The 16,181-nt window shown below is 43.2% G+C and overlaps 1 protein-coding gene across 1 annotated transcript in view; it reads left to right on the forward strand.

Annotated features, from left to right (window-relative positions):
- Window positions 1-16,181, forward strand: part of SFSWAP (splicing factor SWAP) — a 255,941-nt gene that overhangs the window by 234,506 nt on the left and 5,254 nt on the right. The window contains exon 17 of the mRNA XM_082267458.1: window positions 4,019-4,091. Within this exon, the coding sequence (XP_082123584.1) occupies window positions 4,019-4,091 (73 nt within the window). The remainder of the gene's footprint in view (window positions 1-4,018; window positions 4,092-16,181) is intronic.

Consider the following 16,181-nt stretch of genomic DNA (forward strand, 5'->3'; position numbering starts at 1 on the left):
CAGGAACTACACATCCCATCATGCCTAGTCATGTCTGTGAATGGCAGAGTTTTACAATGCCTCATGAGACGTGTAGTTCTGCAACAGCTGGAGGGCCGTAGTTTGAAGATCCCTGATATAGATGAACTACTAGTCTGGACCTGTATAGCACCCTGTGGCTTATTGGACACTAACAAAAAACTGGAGTCTCATGGACTGAGCGGGTTTATAGGTGTGTGCATTAGTGGTGCAAATGTTTTGCCAGTGTCCATTCATCTGTAGTTTGTCTGCATATAACCCATGGTCCATGAATACAAGCCCTGCATCCTGTACTGTACATTTAATAAACAATATATAATGGGTGTGTGTCTTAATTTTACTCATACATAGAGTCCATATTTAATGGAAAGTTACCATTGCTAATATTAAAGTTAAATTCACCTTTAGGAGCATGTTACACCAACCTCCCGCAGCCAGCGCTTTCCGCTTTGTAACGGTTCGTGGGGGATCTTCTCCTTTCATCCGCTGTCATAATTTGAAAACCGTTTGGCTCTGACCACACAGCTGCATCATTCGTTCAGTTTCCTGTGAATGAACTAAAAGTACTGCTGACCACTGCGGCAGATGGCTTGTAGTGCTCAATGAACTGCGAGGGCGGTGGTAAGCGCACTCATTGATTCTTCCTTCAGTTTAAAAATAAAGGGTGAACGTATCCTTTAATAAAAATGCTAATTGACAACTCTTATGGAGATCCATTAGCTAAAATAAACCCTGGGTGGCTAAACTGCGACATAAAAATGCATATTAAAACTAAAGAAAAGGCCTTCAAAAAAATACAAGGCTGAGGGGTCATTGGCAGCATTCCAACATTACAAAGAGTGCAAAAAGAAATGTAAGAGCACAATCAAGGGGGCTAAAATAGAACACGGAAGGCACATAGCAGAAGAGAGTAGAAAAACCCCCAAGAAATTAAGTATATAAATAGTAAGAAAATGGGGCCATAAACACATTGGCCCCATAAAGGACAACAAAGGGAATCTGGCTACAAAGGACAGAAAGAAGACGAAGGTGCTAAATAAATTCTTCTCCTCAGTCTTCACAAAAGAATTGGGGGCTGCATTAACCCAGCTTGTAATGTTAAAGCATAAGGAACAAACTATTCAGAGAAAGGGAATACAATAAGACACATGGTCACTCACTAAAACTAGAGGAAAGGCAGTTTAACCTTAAAATACGTAAGGGGTTCTTCACTGTCAGAGCAGTAAGGATGTGGAATTCTCTTCTGCAAACAGTCGTATCAGCAGGGAGCATTGATAGTTTCAAAAAACTATTAGATGGGCACCTTAAAGACCACAACATACAGGGGTATGCAATGTACGGTTAACAGCAAGCACACACACATCATAGGTTGAACTGGATGGACTGATGTCTTTTTTTCAACCTCACAAACTATGCAACTCCTTTTGTTGAGAGAAAAAAAACCTTCCTCTCTGGGAAGGGATTTTAACAAACTTTGTTGTCGATTCTTACCCTTTGTTCTGAAGAAATCATTGTTTGTTTCTCTGTGCTGAGTGGGTCAAAAAAGAGTGGTTTCATAATTATCAGCTGTGGCAGCTGCAGGGCTCTAATGAGGAAAGCTGCTGGACCTGCATCCTTTTGGACGTGTTCCTATTGGGAGTATCTCACCAAAAATGACATCTTTATTGCAAGGGATGCCGGAAATCTGACTTGTAGGCAGACTTCTGGGAAAATATGTGAGCCAATCAGACAAGCAAGAAACAATGTTTCTGGGATGTGGTCAGTACACATTCTGTGTACAGAACAGCTCCAGGTAGCCATATTGCCATGCATTTCCAGAAAATTACAACAGCTGCAGATTAAAAAGAAAAGGTCATTTTTAATAACATTCAATTACAATATCAAGTGTCGCAATTGTATACGCTATATTGTTTTTTTCTTTGCTGATTCCCCCCCACCCCCAAGAAAGTGGAGTTGCCCTTTATAGTTAATAAAACGTCACAGGAAGCACCCTCATGGTTAACAGAAGACACACTCGGAAATAGACTTGAAAAACTTAACATAAATAAGTCCCCCGGACCATATGGCTTACACCTGAGGGTCCTTAAAGCCAGACTATTGTTCCTAATTTTTTTGGATAGTCTAATGACAGGAATGGTACCGGATGAATGGAAAAAGGCCAACGTGGTGCCAATATTTTAAAAAGGCCGAGATATATCCCTGGGAATTACAGGCCGGTTAGCCTAACATCAATAGTCTGCAAGATATTTGAGGGGATAATAAGGGACTATATACAAGATTTTAGTAGTAAAAACAGTATCATTAGTAGTAATCAGCATGGATTCATGAAGAATCGTTCTTGCCAGACCAATCTATTAACCTTCTATGAAGAAGTAGGCTGCCATCCAGATAGAGGATGGCCTGTGGATGTAGTGTATCTGGTTTTTGCAAAGGCATTTGATACAGTTGCCCACAGACGCTTACTGTACAAACTAAGCTATGTAGGTATGGACCATTGAGTACCTGGATTGATAACTGGCTCCAGGGGCGAGTCCAGAGGGTGGTGATAAATGGGGAGTACTCAGATTGGTCGGATGTGTAAAGTAGGATTCCCCAAGGATGAATCAGGTTTAATTTATAAATAAACTACCTAGATGATGGAATAACCAGCACAATCTCCGTATTTGCGGATGAAACTAAGCCAAGCAGTGCAATATCTTCTATACAGGACATGGAAACCTTACAAGCAGACCTGAAAATAATCATGGGGTGGGCAACTACATTGCAAATGAGGTTCAATGTTGAAAATTGTAAGGTAATATATTTGGGTGCCAGAAATATGAACGCAAGTTACTCACTAGGGGGAGAACCTCTGGGTGAATCCAAGATGGAAAAGAACCCGGGGCTCCTATTAGACAACAAGCTTAGTAGTGACATGCATTGCCAAGCTGCTGCAAGCAAAGCCAATAAAGTACTGGCATGCATAAAAAAGGGGATTCACTCCAGAGATAAAAGCTATAATTCTCCCACTCTACAAGACTCTGGTCCGGCCGCATCTCGAGTATGCCGTCCTGTTCTGGGAGCCGCTCCTCAGAAAGAATGTGCTCGAATTGGAGAGAGTCCAGAGAAGGGCAACAAAGATAATTAGGGGAATGGAGGACATCAACTATGAGGAAAGACTATAAGAATTAAACTTATTCTCTCTGGAGTACAGACGCTTGAGAGGGGATATGATATAAATGTACAAATACTATACTGGTGACCCTAGCATAGGGACCAAACTTTCAGTGAAAGGGAATTTAATAAAGGCACGGGGCCACTCACTAAAATTAGAAGAGAAGAGGTTTAACCTCAAACTGCGTACAGGTTTCTTTACTGTCAGAGCAGTAAGGATGTGGAATTCTCTTCCACAAGCTGTGGTATCAGCAGGGAGCATCGATAGTTTTAAAAAACTATTAGATGGGCACTTTAAGACCACAACATACAGGGTTATAGAATGTACTGTTAACAGCAACATAGGTTGAACTGGATGGACTGTCACTAGTGTCTTTTTTTTTTTTTTTTTTTTTTCTAGGTCACTGACTAAAACTGTTGAAACCAGAGACTTCCAAGCTTTGGTTTGGGTGCAGGGGAGAAGTATTTATACTGTACTAGTTATGATCATACTTTCACTTCTGTTTCCTGCCATTCTGACTTTGTATAGGGCATGTCGACTTGTACCTTTTTAAAAAGCTCTGCTTGCTTTCAGACTCTTACAGTATGTTGATAGGAGATCTAAAGGTATAGACAGGTACCATTGTTGAAGCTGCATCTTTAAAATGACATAACTGAGCAATTGGAAGTTTATTTTTCATGCTTATAACTGGTTCAGTTCATCCTATAGATTGCCAATTAGTGGATGTTTTAGGTAAGAAGAGAAAAAAATATATAATTGGCTTAAAGTTGTAGTGCACTATTATAGACACTTTTGGGTTACATTTCTGTAGTTTTGTTGGTGTAACTAATTCCTGTCTGTTTGCAGGGAAAACGCCCAGGACAAAGATGGCCATATTGCGTCAGAAATTGTCTCTTCAGTTCAGACCAAAATAACTCAGGTAATATTGCATGCTGGCTGTAGTGGCTCTGTGATCTCTTAATCATCAATTTTTTTATTAACACAAGTAAAATGGTTCACTGTCAGTACTTTCTGAAAGGAATTGAAATGAATGTTTCTTTTACTGCAAAATAATTTAACGTTGAGCACCCAGTAGAGAATTGCAAATTATTGCACATTAGATGAACTGTAGGACCCAATCTTATCTCAAGCCCTGTAAAATTTGTGTTTTTCCTGTGATAGGCTTGTAGTCTTTAGTACAGAAGTTATGTTTGTATAGCCCAAAATTTTTCTATATATTGCAGCTCTTATAAAACTCAAAAACTGACACTATTTTCACTGCCACAGACATAGGGCTTACAGTGGACCAGAACCACTTGCAGCTGGCAAGCTCAGTAAACTTTGTCAGCTGCATTCTCTATTGCTCTAAGGTCATGATCGCTTCAGCAAGTGTACACTTCACTCTGCTGCCTGTTATCGATCCTTTCTGCTATGTGTCCACAATCTTGTTCCCCTCTACCTGTCCTGGCAAAGACAGCCGGTTAATGAGGGGATTGTATTGCGAGCACCCAGTGGGGAGAATCCGAAAGGTTCAAGTGGACGAACAGGGGGATGGGTAAATATGTCTCCTGTATTTACTGATCTCTTGACGTTTCTGAATGAACACAGAAGTACTCCATACTGCACATTCCGGTGGTCATTCCTAACTGTAGGGATAGTAAACATGAATAATTTGTTTACTGTTTTCTTTTGTAAGTTATCACAGAACTAAACACTTCTGTGTTTAGCAAGAAGTACAGGGTGTCCGAGATAGCGAGACTCTGTCTTTGATCTTTGTCTAGCTCAAAAGTGAAGGATCAGGGGTATTTCTTTAAAGCCTTGTTCCCACAGTGAGTACTATACCATACCCCTGTGTAAGGGCCATGTTTGCCTGCATGAGGATGCACAAGAACTCTGTGTAGGCAGTCCCATTCATTTCTATTGCGATGCAGCGACTCCATAGACACAGCCACTGCTCCCAATTTATGGCTCCAAAAGCAGGCAGGTTGTTTTTTGGGGCTGTGCACTCACACCCAATGTCAGCCATGCAGTAGCTGTGTCCCTACAGTTATTGCACCCCAATTGAAATGAATGATACTGCCTGCACAAGGATGCATCAAATACCTGTGCCACTGCGGGCAAACGCAGCCTTTACAGAGGTGTACACTATAATACATGTGTAAACAAGGACTAAAAATCCTTAGTGACCGCAATATTAAAACATTAAATACCCCCCCACCCACATAGTATAAGCAAACCTAGCATACATGTAAACTACACGCACACAAATTACACACACACAGAGTACACATGCACTACACAAATTGTGGAAATTATGGAACACATAATGCCTATGTGTTGCACACTTGTGCTGCAGGGCTTAGTCACAGTGCATGGATCTCAGTACTTGATTTTTTAAAATAATGCATTCATTCAACTCTATGCATGGCCTCCTATTGTTACAGGTTCCTGCACATTCTAATGCTTTGCTTTGCAGTAAAATTTATATGCCTGCAATATTTCATCACAACACACACCAATTCGCGGTGCATACATGACGACGCGGATCAGGTATTAACACAATGCATAGATTGGCAACTAACCTTCATTTCTCTATCGCTCATTGACAGACGTAGTCCTCGGTGATACAGCACCTTCGGGTTATGTTGCCTCCACAGGAGCAGGACTAGACAGGAAATTAAAATGCTCTGGCCACACCCTAGGGGCAGTCCCAGAGGGTATATCCTCTCTCTCTCTGCCTCAGCAAATCAGTTATTTTCTGTCTAGTTAGGAGTAAGGACCTAGATACCTTGCTGGGATCTTCGGTCCTGGCAAGATTTTTTTCTTAAAAAGATTTTTTAGACAGCTTTTTTCTCCAGTGTTCCTGTGAGATCTTCAAGCAAGAAAGCTGAACTGGGCGACGGGCTGGATTTTGAGATCCGGTGGTCACCCCAGTTCAGCCTACGAGCGCGTGCAGGCCATAGCTCCGCGCTGGGTCGGCCGCAACAAAGTCCCATTAAGGGACTGACCCCGCGAGTTAAACGTCTCGCTGAAACGCCAAAGACCATGAGTCACGGCGTCCGTATTGGTCGACAGCCCTCCCGCCCCGGTGGAGAGGGGTACTGTCAGGAGTTGGTGCCCGCCTGGTTCCGGTATGGTGAGTAGTATGTTCCCCCTTTTCCCCCTGACGGGTCTTGTGGTGAACGCGGGCCCCTCTCTGTATGGTAAGATAGAGTCCCCCTCTATCCTATAATATGGCACAGATCCCCCTACTTTGAGTGTGATTTTATGTGCAAAAAGCCAGGAGGCTTGGTTTGGGAGCTAACAATCTAATTGTATACATGGAAGACTTATATTGCGTGGTGCGAATCTTTAGGATTTCCTCCACGTACCTATTCGGTGACTCGAATATTGGCTTTTTTGCAACAAGGGGTTGAGCAGAAGCTAGCCTTGAGCACCATCAAGGGTCAAATTTCAGCATTAGCAATCTTCTTTCAGAAACCTTTAGCTACCAAGTCCTTGGTGCGGAATTTCATCCAGGGGGTGCGGCACCTGGCTCCACCAGTCCGCGCGCCCTTACCGCCCTGGGATCTTAATTTAGTTTTGTCGGTTCTACAGAAACCTCCCTTTGAAAACATCAGGGAGATTCCCTTGTTTACTTTATCCCAGAAGGTGGCCTTCTTGGTGGCTATCACTTCTGCTCGCAGGGTGTCAGAACTGGCTGCATTATCATGCCAGTCCCCATACCTAGTGATTCATAGGGATAAGGTAGTACTTCATCCTAAGCCATCCTTTCTTCCTAAGGTGGTTTCAGATTTTCATCTGAATGAAGATATTGTACTACCTTCCTTGTGTCCTCAGCCCAAGCATCATCGGGAACATGCGTTGCATTCCTTGGATGTGGTTCGGGCAATCAGAGTATACCTGAAAGCTACGGAATCATTCCGTAAGACGGATTCACTTTTTGTGATCACGGATGGCCCCAGAAAGGGTTTGCCTGCATCTGCCGCGACCATTGCCAAATGGATTAGACAGACGGTGGTACAGGCTTATTCTATTAAGGGTCAGAGTCCTCCGTTCCCTGTTAGGGCGCACTCCACTCGAGCGCTCAGTACTTCCTGGGCCTTTCGCCATCAGGCGTCAGTGGTCCAGGTATGTAAGGCGGCCACCTGGTCGTCGGTACATACCTTTACAAAATTCTATAAAATTGATGTTACGGCATCGGCGGATGCCTCATTTGGCCGCAAGGTTTTGCAGGCCGCAATTTGAGGAGACCGGTGGTCTACCTCGAGAGTTTTTTTCTGTTTGAAAAATTTCTTTTTTGTTGAGTCTCATCATTAAGGATGAGCATTGTAAACTTCTAGTTGGCACCGGTTGGGCCTTCTAGATTGGGATTTGATTTCCATTTTCCCACCCCTCATTTGTGATACTGCTCTGGGACGTCCCGAAGGTGCTGTATCACCGAGGACTACGTCTGTCAATGAGCGATAGAGAAAAATGGATTTTTGTAAAATCTTACCGTAAAATCCTTTTCTCTTAGCTCATTGACAGACGTAGTCCCCGCCCCTCTGTTTTGGAGTTGGGTTGGGTTAAAATCTCTAAAGACTGCTTTTTGACATAACTGATTTGCTGAGGCAGAGAGAGAGAGGATATACCCTCTGGGACTGCCCCTAGGGTGTGGCCAGAGCATTTTAATTTCCTGTCTAGTCCTGCTCCTGTGGAGGCAACATAACCCGAAGGTGCTGTATCACCGAGGACTACGTCTGTCAATGAGCTAAGAGAAAAGGATTTTACAAAAATCCATTTATCTTTACCACAAGTTGTTTATTTACAGCTTTGTCTATCATTACATTCATTGCTTCATAAAAAGGTACAATTTAACCACTTGCCGACCAGCCGCCGTACTTATACTGCGACAGGTTGGTTCTTTCACACAAAAAACGATGTACCTATACGTCGCTTCGTGAGATAACTAGTGGGTCGCGCAGGGGGAGCCAATTAGCAGGTCTGGCGGACACGAGCGCTCCCCGTGGAGACAGAACGGCGGACTGCCGATGTAAACACGGCAGACTGCTGTTCTGTCAGTGATGAACAATAGGGAATCCTCCGTTCCTCCTGTTTAGGAACACAGGTCTCTGTGTTGATCCAGCAGGTCCATCCCCCACACAGTTAGAAAGCACCCCCTAGGGACACATTTAACCCTAACCCAGTGTCATTAGTACAGTAACAGTGCATATTTTTAGCACTGATTACTGTAGTAATGTCACTGTCCCCCCAAAAATGTCAGGTGTCCGATCTGTCCCACCGCAATGTTGCAGTCCCGCTAAAAGTCGCTGATCGCCGCCATTACTAGTAAAAAAATAAATAAAAATTATATAAATCTTTCCACTAGGTTGTAGATGCGATAATGTTTGCGCAAATCAATCAGTATACACTTATTGGGATTTTTTTCGACCAAAAATATGTAGCAGAATACATATTGGCCTAAAATGATGAAAAAAAAATTGATTTTAATTTTTTTTTATTGGAAATTTTTTTATAGCAGTAATATATATAATATAAATTTTTTTTTTTTTTTCAGAATTGTTGCTCTTTTTTTGTTTTATAGAGCAAAAAATAAAAATCGTACAGGTCGCACAACCGCTTAATTGTCAGTTAAAGTAACGCAGTGCCTTCGTCGCAAAAAAAGGCCTGGTCATTAAGAGGGTAAAACCTTCCGGTCCAGAAGTGGTTAAAATTTACAAATATATTATAACTCAATACAGTGTTTAATGAAAATATTTTGTAAAACATTTGCACAACTATCACTGGAAATACAAAATCAATAAGTCCACATTTTTTTCAGTCAGCCACCCACTGCCCATATAAAGAAGAATAAGCAGCCCCTCAGGCTGTTTGTATGCTTTGCTGTGCAGCCACAGCAAAAATGATACCCTCATGCCATTCGGGGGGGGGGGGGGGGGCGTCCCACCGCCACGTGTGACCTATTCAGGTGAATGGGTCATGCTGCATCCACCCTGCAACTGTGTGTAATTCATGCGATTGCAGCATAATGGTGCTGACTTTTCAGGGTATAAACAGGCAGTGAGGAGGTGACATATCGCCTCCCAGCTGCCTGTAAACTGCCCTTTGTTTCCGGCCTAGCATATTAGGGTGACCGCACTTGAAAAATGCATAAGCAGCTGTTTCCTTTAGTGAAAATCTTAAGTCAAAATCATCCGTAGATCCATAGATTTAGGCATTAGAATGTATGTACAAAAAGCTTGATTTTTCCTGTTGAGGTTTGGCTTAGCTTCACCTCCTTTCTTCCGCCTCCTGAGTCTTCCTTATTGGGCAAAATAACAAATCAAAAAGCCTGATTATCAAAAACCAATAGCCTAATGACCCCAGTGTGGGAACTTAAAGCTGATATCCAGGTTTACTTTCACTTTAAATAGTTTGTGCTAGGGATGCACCGAAATGAAAATTTTGGGCCGAAAATGCATGATGCCCTTGGCTGAAAACCGAAAATGACTTTTTCCCCCAAAAAAATTTAAAATGGATAGAACAGGGGCATACACCAAAAACAGGCAGCGACGTACACCTGTCGCTGCCACCCTGTCACAGTATATGTACTGTGACGGGTTGGCAAGAGGTTAATTTAATTACCAATGGTATTTGTATTATGAAGCATGAGGAGTTAATGTATTGTCACTGCTGGTCACTCATCTATTAGTGACCGACCAGTGGCAGTTAATTAACCCCTTTGTGCTGCATTAGTGCAACCAGTGTTAATTAACACTGATACTGGTTGCACTAATGCAGCACAAAGTGTGACCAGCAGTGACAATACATTAACTCCCTCATGCTGCATAATACTAATATCATTGGTAAGCTGCCTCAGCTCCCCCCCCCCCCCCCTGCCTCAGCGTCCCCCTCGGCAGTACACCCTCCCCCCCCCCCCCCTCTGGCTCAGCGTCCCTCCTCGGGTGTCCTTCATTCAAAAGTCCCGCCTCCCGGTGATGTCACTACTACGATCTGTGTTGAATGAAGTGACATACCAGGCGGGGCGAGCGGCCGCTATATATAGAACTATGTGATCCTTCCCTGTCAGCTCAGCGGGACTGTGTGTGAATGAGAAGTGACCTGACACCGGGCGGGGCGAGTGGCCGCTAATAACTATGTGAGCCTTCACTGTCAGCGGGGATACATGCCTGACAGTGAAGGCTCACATAGTTACAGCTATTAGCGGCCGCTCCCCCCGCCCGGTGTTGGGTCACTTCTCATTCACACATAGTCGCGCTGAGCTGACAGGAAAGGATCACATAGTTCTAGTATCTATAGCAGCCGCTCGCTATGTCCATTCATGCACACATCTAGTAGTAGGGACATCATTGAGAGGCGGGCGGCCGGCCAGCCAGAGGCGGGACTTTTAAAACCTGCCTTGCGCCCTCCTCCTTCCTCGCGGCGGCCATTATTTTCGGCAATGTTAACCCATTATCGGCCGAAATGGGATAGGCCCATTTTCGGCCGATAATTTCGGTGGCCGAGATTTCGGTGCATCCCTAGTTTGCGCTGTGTATGTATAAAGAGATATACAGTATCTTACAAAAGTCAATACATCCCTCACATGTTTGTAAATATGTTATATCTTTTCATGTGACAACGCTGAAGAAATTACACTTTGCTACAATGTAAATTAGTGAGTGTACAGCTTGTATAACAGTGTAAATGTGCTGTCCCCTCAAATAACTCAACACACAGCCATTAATGTCTAAACCACTGGCAACAAAAGTGAATACACCTTTAAGCTCTTCAGCCAAACCAATGCCTGCCTCCAAACACCTGCGAAAAACACCCATAAAAATGCCTGAAAACGATACGCTCAGGTGTGAATGAAGCCTTACAGTTTGTATACAACTATCCCTGTCCAGAGCCCAAAAGCAACATGTTCTTTTCCACCTCTACCGTCTGTGCCTGATTGAGAAGTGGAACTACCTGTTTTTGAAGAGGTAAATATGGAGAACTTCGAAGAAGACCAGAGGCGGTGTTAGAGGAGGCCATGGAGGATTTCCCTCCCCTGGGCTCCTATACACCTGATGCAATGGCTTCCGGCAATATGCTTGTCAACATAGATATGCTCACTTCTGCTGTGCACAAAAGCCTTGGTATAGTCACACATGATTCTTCTCGTCTTTGCATGCAGCTCTGGGTGCTAACAGACCTGTTAATTTCTGCACTATATCCAGTTAAAAATAAATTCACTTAAAAGTGGACTGTTCCAGTAGTATACCCTGTGTTTCAGTTTTCAATAGACATCCTTCTGTGCCTATAGAAGAAGTTCCTTAGTTTAGGGTGAATTCACACATACTGCTGTGACAGGCGTTTTACTGCATTATGAACGCGTGTCACCGCAAGGACACACAGGAAACAATTGTTTCCTGTGTGTCCCAGTCACACTGTAATGCAGGCTAAGGCTACGCTAAAATGCAGACATGCTGCATTATCTCAGCGCACTGTGCCGAATCGCATGATAATGTATGGCAACGCAACACATCGCACTGCAGGATGTTGCCATGAATGAAGTGTATGTTTGGTGCACTTTAAAGTTTGTACAAAAAAAAAAGGAGCCGTGTGATGCGCTGAATCGCACACCACACTGCCCCCTACTGCAGCCAGCAGCAGAGAGCCACCAGAGTAGTGAATCATTCGGCAGGTCTCTGTTGTGTGAATTCACCCTCTAAGATTCTGCAAACAGAAAATTTGAGACACTCTTAAAGGCTCTTTACTCCTGCTGGTGCAGCTCTGTAACCAGCTATTGATGCTATTTTTGTTTGTCCAACCACAGCTAATTGGACCAGGGCAATTAACAATCAACAGGATCCATTTTTTCAGGACTGAACTTTTAGAAACACTCCCTTCTGTGTTGTTGACTAAGTACAAGTCATGACACAAATTTCCTGAATGCTTCTCATTTCAGTCCATATTCACAGAACTTTATGACTAAAAACCTGAAGCGGTCTGTAAAAGACTCCTCACTTTGCCCCTTGAAGGAGGATGGATGTCTTTTTGGTGAGGAACAAGGCAAGTACATAAAGGATGTCACAGGAGAAAAGGTCCTTGATTCATAGTGGAATGCTCCAAAACCACCATCTTCAGGGGCTTCTACCTCTTTAAAAAAAAAAACAGAGCACCCCGTGACTCTCTTTAGGCTTCATCTTTAAAGCCAAAATTCAGCCCTTATTTTCAGCGCAAGACACATAAAACACACTAACTTTAACCAAAAGCCTCCTTCACAATTAAGAGGCGCATTCACTTCTGAGAGTCTGTTATGGTTGGCTTTCCTCTGGGTCACAGATGTCCCAGGCCGATGGGATTTAAAAAAAAGTTTCAAACTCCACCCCTTCATCGTTTTCCTCTCTCAAACTAACCAAAATCTGCCCAAGTACAGTCAGATTTACAGTCTGCATGGATCATCCCTTGTGCCAGTAAGTGGTGGTTCTTGTCCCTCTGGAAGACAGATTTAAAGAACTCTTTAAACCTGTTCACAGTACAAAGACAGGTTTTTGTTCTTTATTGGACCTAAAATCCCTAAACAAGTACCTTTGTTTTCCCAAGCTTGCCTCCATATCCCTATTTACCCACTTCATCCTCATTCTGCCCTCTAATGTAGGAAACGCTTTTAATTTGTTGTCCTGCCATTTGTCTTCTCATCTGCACCCAAAGAATTAACAAATGTGCTTGCATCCCTGTTTGCCCTCTTAAAAACTTAAGACATCCAGTTTACAGGATACCTAGATAACCTATTTCTGAACAATTTATCTCCCTCAAAACTGTCTGTAAAAGTATTTGGATTCTTCAGGCTTTTAGTTGGCAAATCAACTTTCAAAAGTCTGCCCTCCAGTCTCCCATTTGTGTGGAACACTTATGCCCCATACACACGTGCAGATTATCTGCAGACTTACCTTTTCTATGTAGTGCAAGGGCCTGCCGGATTGCATACAAATTGAAAGTGTTTAGATTTGACCTCATATTATATGGTTTTGGTAAGTCTGCAGACAATCTGCACGTGTGTATGGGGCATAAGTCCTCATCTTATAAATGGCACAGGCAAAAGTTTTCCTTCTGGCAAAAAAAAAACTTCTCAAGGTATCATGCTGATACCTTAGGGTCCAAAAGACATTCCTCAGTGAGAATCCTGGGACTTATGGTTGCCTTATACGGTTTCCTATGCTCAGTTCCACTCAAATCTTCTCCAACATAACATTCTGTCTGCCTGGAACAAATCCAATCCTTCACTCAAGTTCCATAATCTTTGCTTCAGTCAAGCACGGAATTTTGGTGGATTTTCAATCCAGCATTGGTAATCAGAAAGTGTTTCTCCCACAATCATGAAAGGTGAGAACAGATGCCAGCCTCACAGGCTGGGGAGGAGTGTTCCAATATCTCAAGTTCAGGAAACCTAGTTACCCAGGAACAACAAAGCTCCCCATGAACATCTTAAAGCTCAGCACCACTGAACTCCCCTTCCTCAGGGACACCCAATCAGGCTACAATCAGACAATGCCCTGGCTGTCCCTAGATCAATTACTTGGGGGTACCAGGAGTCAGGCAGGCAGCCGTGAATGAAGTAAAGCCTGGTATACACTAATAGTCTTTTTCTGTTCAACTCCAACGTTCTCTCCCACTGAGCTATTGTGTTCTGACAAGGGGACGCTCACCCCCCCCCCCCCCCTCCGGAACACTCAAGGCAAATGTTTTCTGCCATTAGCTGAGAGCGCTGACTGGGAGCTGGTCGGCTGCTGGTTTTCCAGCATACTCATTCGACAACCGTTAGGCCAGGTTCTGTGGGACGGAGTGCCTTACACAGGCCAAATGTCGGACAGTTTTTGTCGGCTTGCATTCAAACCCGTGAGTACAGGGCTTAAGTCTGGTCGTCAACTGGGTGGAAATTCACTGTCCAGCAATCTCTGATGTTCACATATCGAGAGTAAACAATTGAAAGATGGATTTCCCCATTCAGTTGCCTGGACCAAGGAAAATGGGATGGGGAGACACCAGATGTGGAAATCCTGACCTCTACACTTAACAAGTTACCTGTTTGTGGACAGGATCAAAGATCCTCTATCACTGGCATAGGATGCTGTAGAAACATCATGGATTGGTGCAGTTTAATGTATGCTTTCCCCCCAGTGTGGATTCTTCCTTAACTGTTCTTCAAAACAAAGTAAAAGAAGAAATAAGTGATTTTCATTGCAACAAACTAGCCCAGAAGAATGTTGTACATAGACATTCTCAAACGTCTAGAAGACATCTCCCGGCATCTTCCAAACAGACCAGTCCAGTTCTCTCCTGATCCAGCTGCATCTCAGTAACTGGCATTAAAAGCATGGCTGTACAAACCCAGGCCTTGGAGGACAGGGGCTCTCTCATTTCTGGCTCTGTCATTTAAGCCCCAGAGACTACTCAGTACCTCTCAATTTAGCTTTCCTACAGTAGGGACTTGATCTAATTACTCTTAGAGGACTGGTTTCAGCTTTGTCCATTCTATGCCAGAAAACCTGCGCTTCATTGGGATCTCAATTTAGTTCTCTCTGCCCTGCAGAAACCACCCTTTCAACCCATTATGGAATTCTTCTGCAAAAGTGTTCCTAGGCCCTCCTTTCTACTATGGGTGATATCCACCTTCCACCTCTTAATGAAGACATTGGCTTTCTTTCCTTGAGCCCTGCTCTTAAACATCTCAAAGAAATTACTCTAGTATTTCGATGTGGTTAGAGCTATCAGTCTTTCAGAAAGCCATAGCCTCTATCAAATAAAAAAAAAAAAAAAACGGCTTGAGTTTCCTGGGAATTCTGACATCAATTGTCTTCTGTTCAGCTTTGTAAGCCCGCCACCTGGTCTTCAGTTCAAACCTCCAAGTTTTGCCAGGTGGATGTTGTTGCTCACCCTTTTGATTCATTGCTTGGGGACATTCCAGGGTCTGGAAATATCCAGCCTTTGTCCTGTACTGTACATTTATGATGAAAGGAATTTTGACTTGCCGTTAAATTTCCCATTTTGAAGTACAGTACAGAACACAGGTCACCCTCTCCTCTGTCCTGGTGTTACTCCACATTGCTTTCCAAAAATAACAAAAAAAAAAAGAGGTCGTCTCAAAAGAGAGTGGTATTACAGATATAGGTTTGCCTTTGTCCAATCACCTGAAGGTAGCAGCCTATAAGCCAGGGTCTATGAATATTCAGCCTGTGTTCTGTAATGTATTCCAAGATATAGATTTTACAAGCAAGTGAAATATCCTTTAGCAGAAATACATACAGTGCCTTGCAAAAGTATTCGCCCCCCTTGAACTTTGCAGCCTTTTGCCACATTTCAGGCTTCAAACATAAAGATATAAAAGTGTAATTTTTTTGTGAAGAATCAACAAGTGGGACACAATCATGAAGTGGAATGAAATTTATTGGATATTTCAAACTTTAACAAATAAACTGAAAAATTGGGCGTGCAAAATTATTCAGCCCCCTTAAGTTAATACTTTGTAGCATTACGTTTTGCTGCGATTACAGCTGTAAGTCGCTTGGGGTATGTCTCTATCAGTTTTGCACATCGAGAGACTGAAGTTTTTGCCCATTCCTCCTTGCAAAACAGCTCGAGCATAGTGAGGTTGGATGGAGAGCGTTTAACAGCAGTTTTCAGTTCTTTCCACAGATTCTCGATTGGATTCAGGTCTGGACTTTGACTTGGCCATTCTAACACCTGGATATGTTTATTTGTGAACCATTCCATTGTAGATTTTGCTTTGTTTTGGATCATTGTCTTGTTGGAAGACAAATCTCCGTCCCAGTCTCGGGTCTTTTGCAGACTCCATCAGGTTTTCTTCCAGAATGGTCCTGTATTTGGCTCCATCCATCTTCCCATCAATTTTAACCATCTTCCCTGTCCCTGCTGAAGAAAAGCAGGCCCAAACCATGATGCTGCCACCACCATGTTTTACAGTGGGGATGGTGTGTTCAGAGTGATGAGCTGTGTTGCTTTTACGCCAAACATAACGTTTTGCATTATTGCCAAAAAG

This window comes from Pelophylax lessonae, assembly GCF_965119305.1.
Source record: "Pelophylax lessonae genome assembly, chromosome: 1".
In the NCBI taxonomy this organism is placed as follows: Eukaryota; Metazoa; Chordata; class Amphibia; order Anura; family Ranidae; genus Pelophylax; species Pelophylax lessonae.